General features: G+C 55.6%; 1 protein-coding gene across 2 annotated transcripts; it reads right to left on the reverse strand.

Moving 5' to 3' along the window:
• Positions 1-733: 733 nt before the first annotated feature.
• Positions 734-19,660, reverse strand: CBLC (Cbl proto-oncogene C). Of its 2 annotated transcripts, XR_015549488.1 has the most exons (12): positions 19,293-19,660; positions 15,488-15,634; positions 14,921-15,077; positions 14,342-14,463; positions 13,083-13,220; positions 10,120-10,207; positions 9,356-9,487; positions 7,517-7,678; positions 7,040-7,120; positions 3,835-3,950; positions 3,641-3,715; positions 734-3,536 (listed from the first exon to the last, which is right to left on the reverse strand). XR_015549488.1 is itself a non-coding variant. In XM_087421589.1 (10 exons), exons 1-10 carry the CDS (start codon positions 19,643-19,645, stop codon positions 3,831-3,833), a joined length of 1,500 nt encoding a protein of 499 aa, XP_087277715.1. In that variant the 5' UTR covers positions 19,646-19,647. The 2 variants fall into 2 exon arrangements, 1 of the variants encoding a protein (XP_087277715.1); XM_087421589.1 differs by lacking the exons at positions 734-3,536; positions 3,641-3,715 and having other exon boundaries at positions 3,831-3,950; positions 19,293-19,647.

A 19,660-nucleotide genomic window follows, 5' to 3' on the forward strand; every position in this document is an offset into this window, starting at 1 on the left:
TAGCTGATCCTGCTGGGAGAGTTTCCCCAGGCCTCTGATCAGACTTGGGGGTCACTGGTAAGACTGGGCCTTGCCCATCAGACACAGAGGGAAGGTTTAGATTATAGGTCAGCCTGGAAGTTATTGGTCAGACTTGTCAAATCAATTTATCCATCGGTGATACAGGAGAGCAACTATTACACTGGGGGAGGTGATCTTTGAGTATTAGCCGCACCATCCCCTCTTCCAGGACGCCCTCCCTGCGTCCCTAGGCTGGGCCAGGCACCCCTCTGGGCTCCACCACCCCAGCCCAACCCAGAGATGACTCTGGGTCATCTCTAACTGGGAACAGATCTCCCTCCCCCTGTCACAGGACACACGATCCCAGCTCACTCTGGGACAACGGCAGTCGCACTCCTACACAGCCCCACACGCTCCCTGGAACAAGCCGCCACACTGCGACCCCAGACACCCACCCCCCAGCTCTTCCGTGCCTACTGATTGGGCCGGACCCTGGCAGGCGCCCTCTTCTCAGCCACCCGCCTTCCACCTTCCTCAAGAACCCAACCAGCTGAGGTTCTAGTTGGGAGAGGACCATACGGAGTGTGGGTGAAGGAGTGAAGTCATAGATATCAGCCACGGTCCCTCACAGACCTGCAGAAACTAGTCCCGTAACATCCTCTGCCCTTGTCCCCTGCAGTTTATTCCTAGGAAACAGGCAGAGGGATCCTGTTCAAATGTGACTCAACTCACATCGCTCTTCTGCTCAGAATCCTCCCACGGCTCCTCTCACTCAGAAATCCTGAGTGAAAAAGCGAAATCCTCTTCACGGCTCACAAGGTCCTCCATGTGGTCCTCGTCACCGCCCTGACCCCATCTTCCTCTCTTCCCCTTCGAGAGCTCTGCTGTTGCCACGTTGGTCTCTTTGCTTCCAGGCTGTTCCTCCCATGCCAGGCCTGTTCCAGCCTCCAGGCCTTTGCACTTCCTCTCCCCTCTGCTGGGAATCTCCCTCCCTCCCTTGCTTCAAACGTCTACCCCAACATCACATCATCAGAGCTTTCCTTGACCATCCCAGCCACGCCTCATTTCCCTTATCTTACTACGTTTTTCCTCTGCAGCACTTAGCACTGCCACAGATCTATTTTTTATTGTTTGTCTGGCACAGAAGCTAAGCTCTGTGGTTTTGTTCACTGTATCTCCAGTGCCTAGAACAGTGCTTGTCATGGGAGGAGCTGAGTAAAAAGGAAATGAATGAACTCTCCAATTCCATCCTTGCTGTCTCCTGTGTATATCCTCGTACGTTTCCATTAACAAGCCTCCTCTTTCCCCCGCTGCATCCCATTGTTTTACGTACAGCGTGTGACGGTTCACTTTAAAGCTAGTTCACAGCGTGTGGGATATGGGGCTCGTGACACATCTCGAGGGGACTGGCTGTTTCCCAATGGTTCCAGACTTGCATCTGGAAAATGTAACCGTTGAGACTTTGTGTTGTCTTGGGGGGCGGTGTGAATGCATTTTTGGTTTTACCAGCTAGTTGTGCAGGGCGAGTTTAGATAAGAACTTTTGGGGGAAAAGAATGTAGTATAGGACAAAGATATGTACTGATGTTGAGCATTCAAAGGGGAGGACAGGAGCGGCCTTTTTTGCGGGGGAGGGTAAGCTAGCATCCACGCGCCTTTCCCACATTTAGAAACATCCCTGGTGTCTGAAAGCCTGCTGCCCTCTGTTGAAGCCAACAAGGACAGATGTTTGCTTTCCTGCCTCTGTTGGAGCTAAGGTGACCTACGCTTGGCCAATTCTGCTATACTTTGGAACTGGGAGCTAATAATCCCAAAGAAGCAAGAACTGGCTAATCTGTTCCCACTATAGCAGCCAGGATGGATTCTATTTTCCCAAGATGGCAGCTACAAGATCTCTCATTCCACAGGCTCTTCTGCAATCTGATTGTGACACTCTTTCCCCCAAGAGGTGGGGTCTATGTCTCCTCCTCTTAAATCTGTGCGGTTTTGTGACTCGCATGTAACCAACGTGGCAGAAGTGACACTGCATGACTCCCCAGATTAGGTAGAAAAATCCATGTAGCTTCTGTCTGGGTCATGGGAATTCTCTCCAAAAAGACTTCAGCCACCATCTAAGCAGTCTGACTACCTTGAGGCAGCCACACCGTGGGGAAGCCCAAACCAGCAAGTGTGGAGACCCTACGGAGAGGTCTGCAGAGGGACACCTGTCCTGCCCCCAGCTGCCCAGCTCCAAGGACCACTTGATCACACCATTTGATTGCACCCTGAGCCAGAACCACCCAACTGAGCCCTTCCCCAAATCCTGGCCCCCAGCAACCACGAGGGATATTAACATGATTGCTGTTGTTCCCCAATAAGTCTTGGTGGGATTTGTTGGAGCAACAGCTAGCAGACACAGCCTATTTCTGGGGTAGCCGAGGCAGCAAGACAACGAGTGTCCAGTGGTCATCGGAGCACCAGCGTATCCTCATCAGACCGGTTCTGTGGCGTGATCGTGGCTGGGCTGTGGTTGGAGGCTGGCTGCCAGCGCTCTTGATCACTTTCCAATCCTGGTTCTCTAATCACTCCTGGGATTTTATGAGCGATCCTAAACCTTCTCAATCAATTTCCTTTTTGCCCCAGGGGCGGCTTCTGTTGCTTGGAACTAAATCTGTGATGCATGCTTCCATGCTCCATTTACCTTTCCTTATCTCTTCAGTCTCAGCCTGCACGTCCCCTCCTCCGGGAAGCCCTCCCTGACCTCTCAGCCTGGGTCAACTGCCCGCTCTGCGCTCCAGCAGCCCCCTGGGGTCCCCCATCCCAGCTCTGCCCACTCTGGATTGTCACTGTCTGGGCACAGGTCTGTCTCCTGCACTGGACTGTGAGCCCCACGAGGGCAGTGATCACTACCAAATGCCTAGCGTTGCCCAGCCCAGGGCACAGGGGGCCTAAGGGATGCCAACTGGTTTAAATCAAGTGGAGGGAGGCTTGGGTCCCTCTGGGATTAGCGAGGAGGTGGGGAGACACTTTCTCGCTTGATTTTGACTGGAAGTCACCATCACTCTGGGAGAAGATCCCAGAGAGGAATGGAGGAGAGAGAGAGGGACGAGAGCAGAGTATGGCAAGACTGGGCACCTAACCCTCAAGGAAATGTGGGGACTCTTTGACCGGGGGACTTAGAACTTGGATACCCGGGTCTGGGTCCAAGAATATTTTTGCCATGATGGGGAGAGGTTGTTGGACGCCTGATTCTCTGAGAGCTTGGGACTCTGGACTCCTAAGCCCAGAAGGTGGGACTTTTGGATCTGAGAGAGGAGGCGTCTGGGGGCCTGGACTCTGGATCCGAAGGAGCTGGGTCCCCACTCTTGGCTCTCTGACCCCCAGGCCTCTGGGTTAATCAGGTCTCCGGGATGCCCATTCCCGATGCCAAGCTGCCCCCTGGTGGCCACTGTCCCCTTTCTCCACACACCAGAGGACAGACCAGGCTTGGCAGTTTATTTCTGCTCCACAAACCCCTTCCAGCCCCTGGGGCTCCCTTTAGCAGCACATCTTGGTGCCCTGCGAGGCGGAAAGAGAGGTGGTTTAGATACTATCACATCCAAGTGGGTGGGGCAGGCAGGGCCAGGCCAAGGGAGGGAACCTGGGCTGGGCGGGGGACTCACCTGGCCTCCGGGCCTGGGCAGCGATCACGGGCCCCACAGGGGCAGCTGAAGGGGTGACTTTCCCTTTAGGAGTCTCTGCAAGGGGGAGAGTTTGAGGGGGACTCTGGATTTCCTAGGACCAGTGTTTCCCTTCCGCCCCTACCCCCTCTTCCCTCAGACCCAGAGTCCTGGACTCGGCTGCCCTCTCTACTTACTCTGTGGCTCCCTCCCCGGCCTGGGGGCTGGAGGTACTTTCCCACAGGGCCGAGGCCACAGTCCTAAATCTTGGCAAGGCAAGAGGAGCCCGGAGTCTGGGGAGGGCCAGAGGTGCCTGGAGAGGAGGAGATTAAGAAATTTCACAGCTGAGCTGCAGCTGTGCTTCACTTCACAGGCTCAGAGAGGGGTAACACAGTGGTGCCTGGGGCGTAGGGGAAAGACGTCCAGTATGATAGGGTCTTGTCCCCAGTCCATGCTGTTTTTTCCCTAACACTTCTGGCTTGAGTAGGAAGAAGTTTTAATTTGTTGGTCCATCCATTCATCCATCCATCTGTCCATTCATGCATTTACCCATCCATCCACCCATCTACTCATCCATCCATCTGTTAATCCATCCACCCACCCACCCATCCATCCATTCATCCATCCATCCATCCACCCCTCCATCCATCCACCCATCCATCCATGCATCCACGCATCCATCCATCCATCCATCCATCCATCCACCCATCCATCCACCCATCCATCCATCCATCCACCCATCCATCCACTCACCCATCCACCCACCCACCCATCCACCCACCCACCCACCCATCCATCCACCCACCCATCCATCCATGCATCCACGCATCCATCCATCCATCCATCCACCCACCCATCCACCCATCCATCCATCCATCCATCCATTCATCCATCCATCCATCCACCCATCCATCCATCCATCCATCCACCCATCCATCCATGCATCCACGCATCCATCCATCCATCCATCCATCCATCCATCCATCCATCCAACCAACCATCTGTTCATCCATCCATCTGTTCATCTATACATCCACCCACCCATCCATCCATCCATCCATCCATCCACCCATCCATCCATGCACCCATTCATTCACTCATTCATTCATCCCACAAACATTTCCTGAGCATCTACAGTGTGTCAGGCACTCTTCTGAGCTGTGAAGAGACAGCCATGAACTAGACAGAAAAAAATCTCTGTCCTCAAGGAGCTGACAGTCTACTGAGCAAGAGGCTTACCATAAGCAATCAGTGCATGAACAAGGAAATCCCCCAGAGAGCGTTAGGTGTCTTCAGAGAACTGAAATAGAGCCTGGGGAGAGTGGAGGGTGACCAGACTTGAGCGGGGCTGGGGAAGGCCTCTTGGAGGAGGGGACAATTGAGCAGAAGCCTGAGTGCTAGAAGGAAGTGGGCAGTGGCCCTGCGGTGGATGGTGGGAAAGTTAAAAAACAGTTAAGCTGTGAAAAGCCACAACCGCTTGCTGGCCTGTTAGAGAACAGCACGGGGCCCATCGCTACTGGAAAGGAGTTGTGGGGTGGAGGAGGACAGAGAGGCAGGAAGGGGTCAGGTCCCCAGGCCCTGTGGAGAGGACATTGGCTCTAATTCTTGGAGTCCTGGGGTTTCAGGGGCTTCTGAGAGGTGAGCGAGGGGATCTGACTCAGGTTACAGACACCCAATCTTGCTGACTTCATCAAAACCCCATGGGGACCCACCAAGTTTGTCCCCATTCTCCGCATAGAGACACTGACGGTGGGAGAGGTCCCCAGTGGCCTCAGCAAGGTGCCAGCATCCTTCTGAAGGACAGTGATGCCCCCCAGAGGTGGGTTTCTCAGTTGGAGAATAGTAGCATGAGGAGCATTCCCAGCTAGGGGAGCACCATATGCAAATCACGCCCACAGTGATATTGACCAGAGACACAGCCCCATTCACCCAGTGCCCACAGCAGCCCCGCATGGCAGGGACTGGCATCACAGAGGGAGTGGAGGATGGAGCCAGGGGCCTGGGTTCCAGTCCTAACTCTGTCACCTTTGAGCCGGGTGACCTTCAACTCTTTGAGCCTCAGTGTACCCCTCTGTATAAGGGTCATAACAGTACCTACTTCATTGGGTTGTCACAACAATTACACAAATATGCTAAAAAGCAGTACCGGGCATAGAGCACATATGGGACAGTCGCTGTGCTGGGAGACCCAGGGCTGCCTCTTCCGCAGCATGTTTTGAAGAATGAAGGAGGGGGAGACGACTGACAGGGTTTGGGGAGAAGAGGAAAGGGTAGGCCAGGCGGGGGGCACAGCCTGGGTAAAGGTGCGGCCATCCTGCCAGAGGTGCCCCATCAGCCTGCCATCTGGCTGTGTCCCCCTCATTGTCCTCACGGAGCCAGCTGAGTGCTTCCTAATGTTTCCATTTGCTTTTGGCTGCAGGTTGGGATCTGTTTTTAGCTTCCCCAGCTGGTGTCACCGCCACCCGCCTCCCACTGGCTCTCTTGTTTGCTGTGGTCGAATAATGTCCCCGGACTTCCTGAGCTGTTTGTTTGAAGGCTGCCCGGTATCGATTGAACCTTGTGTGTACTCAGCCTGGCTTGCTCACAGAGCTCTGCCCCTCCCCAGCAAGCCAGGGGCTCAGAAAATGCTAGAGTGGGGGGTGGGGGGAGAAGAAAGCAGGGCCAGGGCTCACTTAGAAAATAAGCAGATCATTTTGGGGTCTTTAAGGCCCCTCCCAACACGGGCTTCTCCTCTTTCAGGCTGTGTGGGTGTGGGTAGGTACAGTCACCTTTCTGAGCTTCGTTCCTCTGGAAAATGAGGAGAGAAACATTTTCAACATCACGGGACTGTTAGGAAGGCTCAGTTCAATTTATTCATTCAATGTCTATTTCTTGCGCACCTACTATGTGTCAGGCACTGTTCTAGACTCTGGAGATATAACAGAGAATAAGGCAAAGTCCTAACCTTCAGGAGGGTCACAACCTCCTGAGGGTGATAGAAAACAAAGAAGATTGTACACACTGCCAGGTGGTGACAAGGACTAGGAAAATGCAGCGGGGCAGGGCCTTGAAGGCAGGAGGCTCTTTTCAATGGGGTGGTCAGGGAAGGCCTCCCGGAGGAGAGGATGAGACAGCGAGTCTGGAGAAAGGAGATCCAGGCTGAGGGAACAGCTCATGCAAAGGCCGTGGGGTAGGACACGCCTGGGATGCTGGCGGGAGAGGCAGAAAGTCAGTGAGGGGGAATGAGTTAAGGAAGAGAACAAGAGAAGAGGCCACAGAGGTAGTGGATGCCAGATTGCACACCTCGTAAGTGGGTGCAGATGATGAGTGCAGGGCCTGGACCCCCTGAGCGCCCAGCCAGACTAGGGACTCCGGGGCTGAATGAGACCTGAGCCGCCCACCTCAAACCAGCCCCTCACTCACCACCTTCGGCTGGCCTTCATCTCTGGGTCTCCTGGGGGACAGATCTAGCCGAGGGGGCAGCGGGGGAGCTAAGGAGGCCACCTAAGGGAGACAGGGGGTGGGGTAGGGGGCTGTGAGCTGCCGTTTTCTTCTCACCTACTGTCCTCCTGCCTGGAGGCCCAGCATTCAGGCACTGTTCTAGACCCTGGAGATGTGATGGAGAATAAGACAAGTCCCAGCCCTCAGGAGGTTCCACCTGGAGAAAGGCATCCCCCAGACCCTTGGGGAGACAGAAGTGCAGGCCCCCAGGACCCCAGAATCCCGTCACCAGCCCCTCCTCCCTCAGACTCAAGAGTCCAGGCTCCCAACCCCTCCTCCCTCAGACCCAGGAGTCCATCCCCCGGCCCCTCTTCCCTCAGACCCAGGGGTCCCGGCCTCCAGCCCCTCCTCCCTCAGGCCCAGGAATTCCAGGTCCAGCTCCTGCCTGGCCCTGCTTACCTGTTCCAGCTCCTCCTCCCCATCTTCCTGGTCACTGCCGTCCCTCGGGTCCTCAGCAGCGGCCCTGGCTTCCTCCGGCTTCCCTGGGAATTGGTGGATGCTCACAGCCTCCCGGCCCTTGATCTCGCTGCGGCAGAAGGGGCAAGTCTGGCTGTCCGAGTGCTGGGGGAGGTGGGAAGGGAAGGTCAGGGTTTCCCTGTTCTCTACCATGTCCCCTGGGACTACAAGTGATCACAACAGAGTGATCCCCAACAGACAGACAGAGGGAGGGAAATGGAGGGAGAGAGAAGAGGAGTCATGAAGAGAGGGAGATGGGGAGAGAGATGTTGAATGGGAAGCGGGGGTGGACCAGCACCGAGGCCAGGAGGGGCGCACAAATGGGAAGCCCAGGGGAGCCGGGTGTCATGGGGGTCTCAGGCTATCCATAGTGATGCCATGGGCTAGGAACGCCTGAGGCACCCACCTGGGCCCATGTTACTTGTGGCGAGTCTCCCAGACATTCCTCTCCCACCAGGGCCAATGTCGTGGCTGGACCGGTGGATGGATAGATGGATGGACAGATGGTTGGATGGATGGATGGATGAACAGATGGTTGGATGGATGGATGAATGAGTGGATGAATGGGTGGATAGATGGGTGCATGGATGGATGGATGGATGTGTGGATGGATGGGTGGATGGATGGATGGACGGATGGACGGATGGAAGGATGGATGGATGGATGAATGGGCGGATGGATGGGCGGATGGATGGGCGGGTGGATGAGCGGGTGGATGGGCGGGTGGATGGACGGATGGGTGGATGGGTGGATGGATGAATGGGTGGATGAATGGGTGGATGGATGGGTGGATGGATGGGTGGGTGGATGGGTGGGTGGATGGGTGTGGAAGGGTGGATGGATGGGTGGATCGATGGGTGGGTAGGTGGACCAGTTGTTATGACTGCAGGACGCACTGGAGCAAAACCATCAGGGAACTTTGAGGAACAAGATTATTACTCCCGGGTCCTGGAGGGTACATGGCCCGCCTGCCTGGGTCACACAGTGGGGTCTCAGGTAGAGAGCGGGAGGGAAAGCGGACATGGGGCTCTGCCTTTATCAGGGGCCGAGTAGGGTGCTTAGGGTTTTGTGGGTTCACTCTTTATTGGGGGGGAATTTAAAACATAAGAGTGAGAATTAGGGTTCAGGAAGGGAAAAGTGGGTCACTGAAGAGGTCCGTTATCTAGGTCACCCAGGGGGAACTTCACGGGTGTGGGTGGCCTGGTTCCTTATCTGCGTGTTTCGCTAGGAGCCCTGTCAGACAGCTGGCAATATGTTTATTCAAGATGGACATCTTTGAAATCGATGCCTCGCCAATCAAAAACTCAATGTCAAACATTTACTTTACAATTAAACACCTCCATGTCAGGCATCCACACTACACGGGGCAGCAGCCCCCTTTCCCAGGGGCCTTTGCTGAGGGCTTCATGGGCGTGGAGCCTCACTACGCCCTTGGGAGGTTGTCACCATCAGCACCATTCTCCAAGAAGGCGGTGAAGGCTCAGAGAGGTGAAGCCACTGACCCCAGATGGCCCAGCGAGGGGAGGAAGGAGCGCTTGCCACTCGTATGTAGCTGAAGAAGGAGAAGCAGAGGTGACAGATGCAGAGCGAGATGGAGACAGAGGCACAGACACCGGCAGGCGAGCTCCTGGCCCTCACTCTTGAGTGACCCCGAGCAAGTCTCTACTCTCTCTGGGCCTCAGTTTCCCCATCTGATCGATGAGGCATATGGGAGCTCCTTTTGGGCTTTCACTGTCGAGAGAGGGAGCACCGGGCAGGAAGGCAGGGCCAGGTCAGACCCACCTGCCAGGCGGCCAGGCAGCGGCTACATAGCAGATGCCCACATGGCTTGATCTTCACGTCTTTGTTGCTCTCGGCACAGATCTTACAGAGCTCGAACGTGGAGTCCATGGCCCAGTACAGCTGCAGCTGCTCCTGGCCGGCAAGAAGATGGGGAGGATGGGAACGGGGGGTGTCAGCCACAGGGATACCAGTCGGGCCCAGGAAGAAAGTCCCAAACCTTTGCGCCAGCCCCGAACCCTCTCCCAAGTTCAAGGCCTGTGTGTCCAGCTGCCTCCTCCACCAACCCCTTGTTGTGAGACTTGCTCTCTGGGGCGGAATAACTCACGGCTGCCAGATTTAGCCACCGGAAATACAGGATGCTGTTAAATTTGATTTTCGGATAAACAATGAATAAATTTTTAGGTATAAGTATATCCCAAAGACGGTGTGGGATATACTTACACTAAAAAAGTTTATTTGTTGAGTCTCTCTCACCCATGGGGTGGCTGTGGGGACTAACAGCTGGCATGAGGGCCGTCACTGGAGGATGTTCAAGCGCATTAGTTGTTCTGATGATCTCAGCGGTATTGTTTCCTGATTTAATCCCCACGAAAACCGCTGAGTAGGAGGCAAGAGGGGCCGTATTTTCCAGAGGAGGTACAGAGGCTCGGAGAGGACACGTGATGTACCCCAGGCCCCATGGCCACCAAGTGGGCACAGAACCCGAGGCCTCTGAAGTGGGGGGTGGGCAGTGAGCAGGGACGGGGGACACGGCTGGGCCTCACCTCCGACACTTGGATGCGCTGATGGGGTTCCATCTGGCAGAGTTCTGTTAGGTTTGGATTGTGGTTCTTCCCATCAGGGTAGAGGTAGCTGGGGGAGGGAAGAGAGGGTGCCAAGGGGTCATCCAGCACCCCCACCGCAGACTGACGAGGACCCCCCACATCGCCACGGAGCTGAGCTCCTGGGATGATCACCTGTCCCAAATCCACTTCGGGCCTGGGGATATTTTCCCTTCCTTCTCCTCCAACTGGGATTCCCCAGGACAGGGCCACATCCTCTCAGACCCAGGGCATGGCCGTGTCCCCTCAGACCCCACAGAAGGGTGCACTAAACCTAAGTGACTCCAGCTCTGGAAACACAGATCCGATGAATAAGAACCAGGAAACTGATCAAACCTCAGGCTGAGCCTCCCAGAACATCGCCGTCCTGGAGTCTTCCGGCCTGAGCACCGGGCATCTTAGAATCACAGACTGTTGGAGGGACCAAATCCTAGAGTCTTGGACTGGCAGAGCTAGAAGGACCCTCCTAGACAGTACACACTACTTCTCGCTTCACAGATGGTGACCAAGGCTCAATATGGGGAAGGCGACTGCCCAGGGCCACACAGCGAGGCCTGGAGGGACACAGAGCCAGGGCTGTGGGCAAGGTCTGAGCCCCGGGCTCCAGGGCAGCCGAGAAGGCTCTGCAAACCCCGGGTCTCCCATCCAGGTCATAATGGCACCCCCAGACCAATGGCGGGGTCACAAGTCCCTCAAGGCTGGTGGCTCTGCCTGGTCAGCCAGCTCGAGCAGCTCAGGAGCCCTGGCCTGAGCCCCAACACAGCTCTTCCACAGACACGCTGTGTGACATGGGTTGGGCAGCTCTACCTCTCTGGCCTCAATTTTCCCTTCTGTAAAATGGACATAACCGTGTCTGAGGCCAAGATCGGTGGTGAGGATTAAAGAAGACAGTGCTCATAAAATGTGCAGTAGGCGCCCTCCACACACATACGCCCAGTAAGAGGGAATGGCTGAGATCAACTTCAGACGACCTTGGTGTCCCCTCCCCTCTCTCAGGATCTTGATCTTCCCACATATAAAATGGGTGTGTGTGTGTGTGTCTGTGTGTACGTGTGTAGGGCAGGTGGATTAAACCAGACTGATGGTGTTTACACTCGTGTTAACTCTGGAATCCTCTTCTCCAATGACCTCGGACCTGGAACTCAGGACATTTCAGTGGGTAAGGGTCCGTATTCTGAGCCTGACTGCCTGGCTTCGAATTCCAGCTGGTTAGCTCAGAAGCTGTGTGACCTGAGCAGGTGTCTCCGTCTCTCTGTGCCTCAACTATCAAATATGGACAGAATAGTCCCCTCATTCAACAGATCTTCATTTTTTGTGGATTCCCTATTTGCAAATTTGCCTACTCGCTAAAATTTATCTGTAACCCAAAATCAATATTCGTGGCATTTTCTTGGTCACTCACGGATATGCACATAGAGGCAAAAAATGTGAGTCGCCCGCTGGGCACGTTCCAGCTGAGGTCGAACCAGGCAACACTTGGCTTTCTCGTTCCAGTTCCGCACTGGAAACTAGTGCCCTTTCGCAATCTACGTAGTGCCATGTTTTTCACATTCTTATGCTTTTTGTCAGTGATTTAGTTGTTTAAAATGCCCCCCAGCACAGTGCTGCAGGGCTGTCTAGTGTCCTCGGCACAAGGAGGCTGTGTGGCCTCCTGGAGAAAGTGCGTGTGCTACAGAAGCTTTGTTCAGACACGAGTCACAGCACGCCGGCCGTGAGCTCAGTGTGCACGAATCACCAATGTATATTAAATAGGCGTCTTTACACAGAAACACACGTCAAGGTTACTATGTAGTGATCGGCTGGCGAAATGTGACCAGGGGCTTGCAGGAACACCTGGCAGTGACGGCTCAGTGGTCGCTAATTCAGTGTTTACGGTGACTTTATAGGACACAGCTATCAGGAACAATGAGAATCGACTATCTATTTATCTCTCTCTCTCTCTCTCTCTCTCTCTCTATCTATCTATCATCTATCTATCTATCGATCATCTTTCTATCTACCTATCATCTATCTATTATCAGTCTATCCCTCTATCTACCTATCTTTCTATCTATCTACCTATCATCTATCTATCCATCTATCATCTACCTACCTATCTATCATCTATCTATCTATCCATCTACCTGTCTACCTATCTATCATCTATCTATCTATCTATCTATCTATCTATCTATCTATCTATCTATCTATCCATCTATCATCTATCTACCTGACTATCATCTGTCTAGCCATCTATCTACCTATCATCTATCTATCCATCATCTACCTGTCTATCATCTATCTATCAATCTATCTATCTATCTACCTACCTATCATCTATATATCCATCTATCACTTATCTACCTATTTATCATCTATCTATCTATCCATCCATCTCATTTCGTATCATATAGCTATGACTCGTAAGAAGTCTGTAATTAAAGGTCCAGGTGAGAGTGGGGACCCTCACCTGCCTTTTTTCCCCTCCGCTCCTACCCAAGGCTCCTTCTGAAAGAGGGGCCCCGGAGCAGCTGAGGTTACGGTTGGAAACACCAGTCTAGCCGTTTGCCCACTTATCTTTCTGCTTTAACGGTCTAGACTCTAGCACAGGATATGGATATCTAGAAGCAAAAGCTCTTGAGCACAGTTCCAGGGAATGGAGGCATCGGGGTTGTGCCCAGCTCTGCACACACTTCTCCCTGGGGCTGCTGGCCCATGTGGCAGCTTTGTGGGAACTAGAAAAGGCGACACCCTCCCACCCCCGACCCTTGTCTGCCAGCTGCTGGAACACTGTGGTATTGCAAATTTGTGATGTCCGCTCTGTGAGCTGTGCGCCCTCGCGTGGTGATCTTGGGCAGTGCTCAACACGCACGATCCTTGGAGGTGTGTTCTGGTGTCCCCCTCCCCCTGCCAGGATGGGGACTCACAAGCCTTCCTTTCGTCCTTCCAGGAGGGCCTTGAACAGGGGTTGGTTGGGAGGGATGGTCTGCAGGATGCTGCCATCTGAGCTCACGTATCCGATGGCCCACTGCCCCAGGCGAGTGCAGCTGGGCCGGAAGATGTAGCTGGAGGAAGAGGCAGGTAGGACGGGGTGAGGGAGGGGTCACCGCTGTGCATTCTGGGGCCTCTCAGCCCCTCGCCCTCTTGAGGATCCAGGTGTGTAAGTCCTCACCCCCTTATAACCCAGCTTAACCCAGGCTTTAGACCCCTGTCTGCCACTATAAAGGATATCTATTGTTTTTATCTGACTGGCTCCTCTCTTCCTTCTTCACTGGGGTTTAGACAAGGCTGATGCTGGCTTGCATTTCAGGATTCCTGACCACAGTGATGGGAGTCAGCCCTGGGACTTTTGCTGGAAATATCAGGAGCAAGTTATCCCATTTCCACAGAGGTTGCTAAGCTGGTAGAATGTACAGCTAGGGTTTCTAGAAATCATTTGCTACCATGAAGAGAGACCACGTCCGAGAACAAAGCTAACACAGAGAAAAGCAGAGATAGAGGATGCACAGGAACCGATTCCTGACAGTAGCATTGGAGCAGCTGGATCCCGCCATGCCTGAAACCCCTTACCTGGTCTTTTCAATTATAGGAGTTAATTCATCCCTTTTTCTTTCCGTTTAAACCAGTTTGTAGTGTAACTGGAAGCGTGCTAACACACTTGCTGGGGTCCTGCATCTCAGCCCTGCAAAGACTCATGAATCTGACCTTCTATTCCCTTAACCTCTTTGTGTTCCAGGTAGCTCAGCCCCTCAATTCTCAGCCCTCTGGGGAGACCCAACAGCTCAAAAATTCTGGCTTAAAATAAATTAAAGACTCAGGTGTCTCGTTTCCCAGTCTCCTACCCCAGGAGGTATGGGGTCATATTCAAAATATTTAACAGATGGTACAGCATGGGCTCTGACCTATCAGAAATGGACCTTATCCTGGGGCAGGGTCTTCAGGCCCCCTGCCAGACCAGGTATTGTCCCTTTAGCTGCTGGACTGTGGGGGGTCCAGGAGGTCCCAGGAGAAGAGGTGGGACGCAGGGGCACTCAGCATCCTCCCTGAGTTCCTGACTCTCTGGGGTCCCAGGGACCTCAGTCCTTCAGTCTTTACTCTCTGAGGGGTGTCTGGGCTTCCACCCCAGCCCAGGACCCAGACCCCTGAACCCCGGCAGTCTCCCTCTCCTGAGGCCTGGTCCTCTTACCTGCCTGGCTTGTCTCTGCAGGCCTGCAGGCGCGCTCGGACCTCGTCATACGTGAGGAAGGCCATGTAGCCCGGGTGGTTGACAGCCAGGAGCTGCCAGTTCTTGAGGAGTGTCGGCCACGGCTGGGGTGGGGCCGGGCTCAGGTCAAGGAGGGGCCAGGGAGAGCAGCCCATACCCCTCATGCCTCCCCAGGGCCGAGAACCCAGCTACCTGGCTCACACCTATAGTGGGCCTCAGGGGTATCTCCTTTACACAGAAGACTCCAGACCCTTCCTTCCCCAGGACCCAGGAGTCCGGGCCCCCAGTCCCTCCTCCCTCAGACCCAGGGGTCCGGGCCCCAGCCCCTCCTCCCTCAGACCCAGGAGTCCGGGCCCCCAGCCCCTCCTCCCTCAGACCCAGGAGTCCGGGCCCCCAGCCCCTCCTCCCTCAGACCCAGGAGTCCGGGCCCCCAGCCCCTCCTCCCTCAGACCCAGGGGTCTGGGCCCCAGCCCCTCCTCCCTCAGACCCAGGAGTCCAGACCCCCAGCCTCCCCTTCCCCCAGGACGGGAGTCTGGATTTCCAGCCTTGGCCTTCGCTTACCTGAAAGAGCCTGGTGAAGACATCAAACTCGAAGATGGACACGTGGCCACTGCAGGTGAGGTCGATGGTGGAGCGCAAGGCCAGGGCAGTGGCGCCTGACTCCACAGGGTGGCAGGTAGACAAGAGGGACTCAAACTCGGCCCAGGGCAGCACACACCTGGGTGGAGGGGGGTGGGGGGGATGCAGTTGAGGCCTTTGGGAGCCTAGGATGGGAAGACCTCTAGGAAGGAGGCAACAGGGGTGGGACTTTTAGGTCTGAGGGAGGAGGGGCCGGGCCAGGACCCCCGGGTCTGAGGGAGGAGGGACGGGGCCTGGACTCCTGGATCTGAGGTTGGAGGGGCTGGTGGCCTGGACCCCCCGGGTCTGAGGGCAGAAGGGCTGGGGACCTGGGCTCCCGGGTCTGAGGGAGGAGGGGCGGGGCCCGGACTCCCGGGTCTGAGGGAGGAGGGGTTGGGGGCCTGGACCCCGGATCTGACCAGGAGGAGCAGGGCCGGGACTCCCGGCTCCCCGGGCGGGGGCAGGAGGAGGCTCCGGGCGCTGAGGGCCCGGGGACGGGTGCGCACTCACCGGGCCCCGCAGCGCTCCCTCCAGAAGGCGTGGGCCGGCGCCTTGATGAGCTGGTACGTGTGTCCGCAGTACTTTCCCTGGGGGAAGAGCGCGCCCAGCTCCGCGTGCATGTGGCTGAAGATGAGGGCCAGCTTGGCCAGCTGTCGCCTGCGGGGAGGGACTCTGAGGACCTGGCTGGACTTGGGGCTCACAGTGACTCCCCCACCCTGTGGGGAATACCGATAGGGACAGGGCCCCAGACTCTCCCTAACGTCTCAGCGCAGGGTACAAGTCGATTCCAACCCTGCTTGTTGCAATCCTGACGCCTCTCCACTCAGAACCTCAGTTTCTTCATCTGTGAAGGAAGGAGGTGCTGCCCAATAGCCAGGTCGTCCTCCAGGAGACAAAGCCCAGCCTCGGCCTGTAGCCCAGGAGGGCTGGAGGAGAAGCCTTGCCTAGCGGGATGTGGGGACCCCTAGAGCTGAGGGCATCAAGGGTGGTCTGCAGGCAGCTCATGCTCAGAGCCTTCGTCTTGGTTTTTGCAGCGCTGGTGGCGGACCCCTGAACTTTCTCCTGCCGCCTGCCTCCCTGAGGTACCGGATGGGCGAGCAGCAGAGGGCAGCTCTGACACTTTGTGTGATTTTTGGCAAGTTCTTTTTTTTTCCCCCCTAAGTCTCAGTCTCCTTAGCTGTGAAATGGGCCTAAGTACCCCCTGCCTCATAGGGAGAGCGATGAGGATTCTTACACGCCTTACGAGCATGTAAAATGCCTAGCACATGGGCGTACATCAGCGCTCAGTGCATGTCAGTTATTATTACTGTTCTTATTATTTTATAGTAATAGCCTCCTTGGGCCAGGTCCCTTCGAGAGGGCCACCGCGGACAGCTTCTAAGCAGCCTCCCTCCATAGAGTCTAATCTGTAGCCACCATCCACACGTGATGGGCATCCAAACTGAGATGGGCAAATGTGAATACACACCAGCTGTCAGAAACTTGGTGCAAAAGAAAAAAAAAAGTAAACTATCTCATTAATCATTGCTTTATATGGATTACAAGTTGAGATGATATTTTGGATGTAGTGAGTTCAAGAAGATGTTATTAAAACTCATTTCACCTTTTTTTTTTTTTTTTAAAGATTTTATTTATTTATTTTTTTCCCCTTAAAGCCCCAGGAGGTAGTTGTATGTCATAGCTGCACATCCTTCTAGTTGCTGTATGTGGGACGCGGCCTCAGCATGGCCGGAGAAGCAGTGCGTCGGTGCGCGCCCGGGATGCGAACCCGGGCCGCCAGCAGCGGAGCGCGCGCACTTAACCGCTAGGCCACGGGGCCGGCCCTCATTTCACCTTTTTAAAAAAGACTTTTTGGGGGCTGGCCCAGTGGCATAGCGGTTAAGTGTGCGCGCTCCGCTGCGGCGGCCCAGGTTTCGCAGGTTCGGATCCCGGGCGCACACGATGCACCGCTTGTCAGGCCATGCTGTGGCGGCGTCCCACATAAAGTAGAGGAAGGTGGGCACGGATGTTAGCCCAGGGCCAATCTGCCTCAGCAAAAAGAGGAGGATTGGCAACAGATGTTAGCTCAGGGCTGATGTTCCTCACCAGAAAAAATAAAAAACTTTTTGTAATATGTATACTAGAAAATGAAAAACTACCTATGTGGCTTGCAATAGATTTTAGTGGAGGGTGATGGTCTAGAATCTCCTTTGAATAGTTGTGAGGACCCCAGTGACTCTAGAACAGCCACTAACACACTCAGTCCCTAAGCTTCTTAGTTTCTAGAACACACTGAATCTAGAACAGTGGAGTTTTACCAGCTAAGAAGCTTCTGGAAATTTACTTGGCACAGTGATGAGGGCAGGGAGGCTGGATTGTGAGGGACAATCCCCTCTAGCAAGATTTGCCCATATCCCAGTCCACTTTTGAAAGTCTCATCAGACATTCGTGAGGGGGGGAATCCATTTATAATGATCTGAACCTAGAGCCCAATTCCGTTTTAGATAAGCATTTTTCGCACATTGTAAATGTGTCCTGAATTTTACAAAAATTCAATGATCCTATATATCAAGGGAAGACTATTAGATTCAGCAACATCGTGATTCAACCTATAGGTGCAAGCGTCTGACTGCTCAGTTCTGCCTTCCAGAATAATTGTGATTGTGCCTTGCCATTTTCATTCAAAGTATAGATAATTTTATTACGAAGAACATTCTTTTTATCACTCCCTTATAATATGGTTTGGGCAATATAGTGATTTTTTAAAAATTATGAGTAGGTAGGTTATTTACCCTATGCATTTTATTTCAGGATGAATTTAAGGAGATGCTACAAAATATTTGCTATAAAGAAAGCATGTGTGGGGCCGGCCCGGTGGCGCAGCAGTTAAGTGCGTGCGCTCCGGATTGGCGGCCCGGGGTTTGCAGGTTCGGATCCTGGGTGCGCACCGACGCACCGCTTGTCAAGCCATGCTGTGGTGGCGTCCCATATAAAGTAGAGGAAGATGGGCACGGATGTTAGCCCAGGGCCAGTCTTCCTCAGCAAAAAGAGGAGGATTGTCATTGGATGTTAGCTCAGGGCTGATCTTCCTCACAAAAAAAAAAAAAAAAAAGGGGGCATGGGGCGTGGCAGGGTTGGGAGCCGCTGGTCCAGACCTTGTTCTGGGCTCGGGCCTCACCCTCATCTGCCCTGTCACGCGGCAGCCCTTTCCCCTGAGTTCAGAACCAGAGCGCAGTCAGCACACAGCCCTGCGTCCTGAGCCAGCTGCTCGCAGGAGCTAAAGACAGGAGGGGCCTGTGAGTCCCCCAGGAGGGGCAGTGACGGGGATGTCAACCACCCTCCTGCGCAGGAAGCCCCAAGGGGTCCCCTGTTAGCTGGACGTGTGTCTAACCCTCTGGAAGGGCGGGGCAGGGGGAAGCCGGCTGCTGGGTGGCCAGAAAGGGGGTTTGAAATGGGGGCTGAGAGCATAGGTGTCCAAGGAAGGGAAAAACTGGGTGTCTAGTTTTCCAGCTTCCCTCAGGGTCAAAGGGAGGAGGGGTTGGGAGCCTGGACTCTGGGTCTGAGGGAGGAGGGGCTGGGAGTCTGGACTCTGAGTCTGAGGGAGGAGGGGCTGGGAGCCTGGACTCTGGGTCTGAGGGAAGAGGGGGTGGGGTCCTGGACTCCTAGGTCTTGGGGAGGCGGGGGCTGGGCACTGGACCCCTAGGTCTGAGGGAGGAGGGGCTGGGGTCTGGACTCTGAGTCTGAGGGAGGAGGGGCTGGGAGCCTCGACTCTGGGTCTGAGGGAAGAGGGGGTGGGGTCCTGGACTCCTGGGTCTTGGGGAGGAGGGGGCTGGGCACTGGACCCCTAGGTCTGAGGGAGGAGGGGCTGGGGATCAGGACTCTGGGTCTGAGGGAGGAGGGGGTGGAGGATGGACTCCTGAGTCTGTGGGAGGAGGGGCGGGGGGGCCCGGACTCCTGGGTCTGAGGGAGGAGGGGCCGGGGGCCTGGACTCTTTGGTCTCAGGGAGGAGGGGGCTGGGGGCTTGGACTCCTGGGTCTGAGGGAGGAGGGTCTGGGGGCCTGGACTCCTGGGTCTGAGGGAGGAGGGACTGGGGGCCTGGACTCCTTGGTCTCAGGGAGGAGGGGGCTGGGGGCTTGGACTCCTGGGTCTGAGGGAGGAGGCGCTGGAGGCCCGGACCCCTGGGTCTGAAGGAGGAGGGGCTGGGGGCTCGGACTCCTGGGTCTGAGGGAGGAGGGGCCGGGGGCCCGGACCCCTGGGTCTGAGAGGGAGGAGGGTCTGCGGGCTGACTTGCCCTCGCTGGTGGTCCCACCTTGTCCCGGGCAGGGCGTCCGCTCACCTGAGTCTGGAGCCCTCCCGGAAGAGCTCGTCGTTGGCGCTCCTCCCGCCCCGGGGTGGCAGCAGTTCCGCCACCTGCCTGCTCTTGGCCTCCAGGTTGGCCAGGTAGACGACGAGGAAGTCCCCCGCGCCCCCGGGACGCTCGGGGCCGCCTCCGCCGGCCGCCCTCCGGGCCTGGGCCACGTCCCGCAGTAGCTGCGCGGTGCGGGGCAGCAGGTCCCTCAGAGAGGGGGGGCTCGAGGAGAGCCGGGGGTCCCCGCACCGCTCTTCCAGGCGCTGCAGCAGCCTCACCGCCCGGCCGAGCGCGCGGGGCTCTTCCCGCTGCCGACCCCGCAGGGCCGCCGCCGCTGCCATGGTCCCTCGGCGCCC

This window comes from Ceratotherium simum, chromosome 33, assembly GCF_057802395.1.
Source record: "Ceratotherium simum simum isolate JZ-2026a chromosome 33, ASM5780239v1, whole genome shotgun sequence".
Taxonomy (NCBI): Eukaryota; Metazoa; Chordata; class Mammalia; order Perissodactyla; family Rhinocerotidae; genus Ceratotherium; species Ceratotherium simum.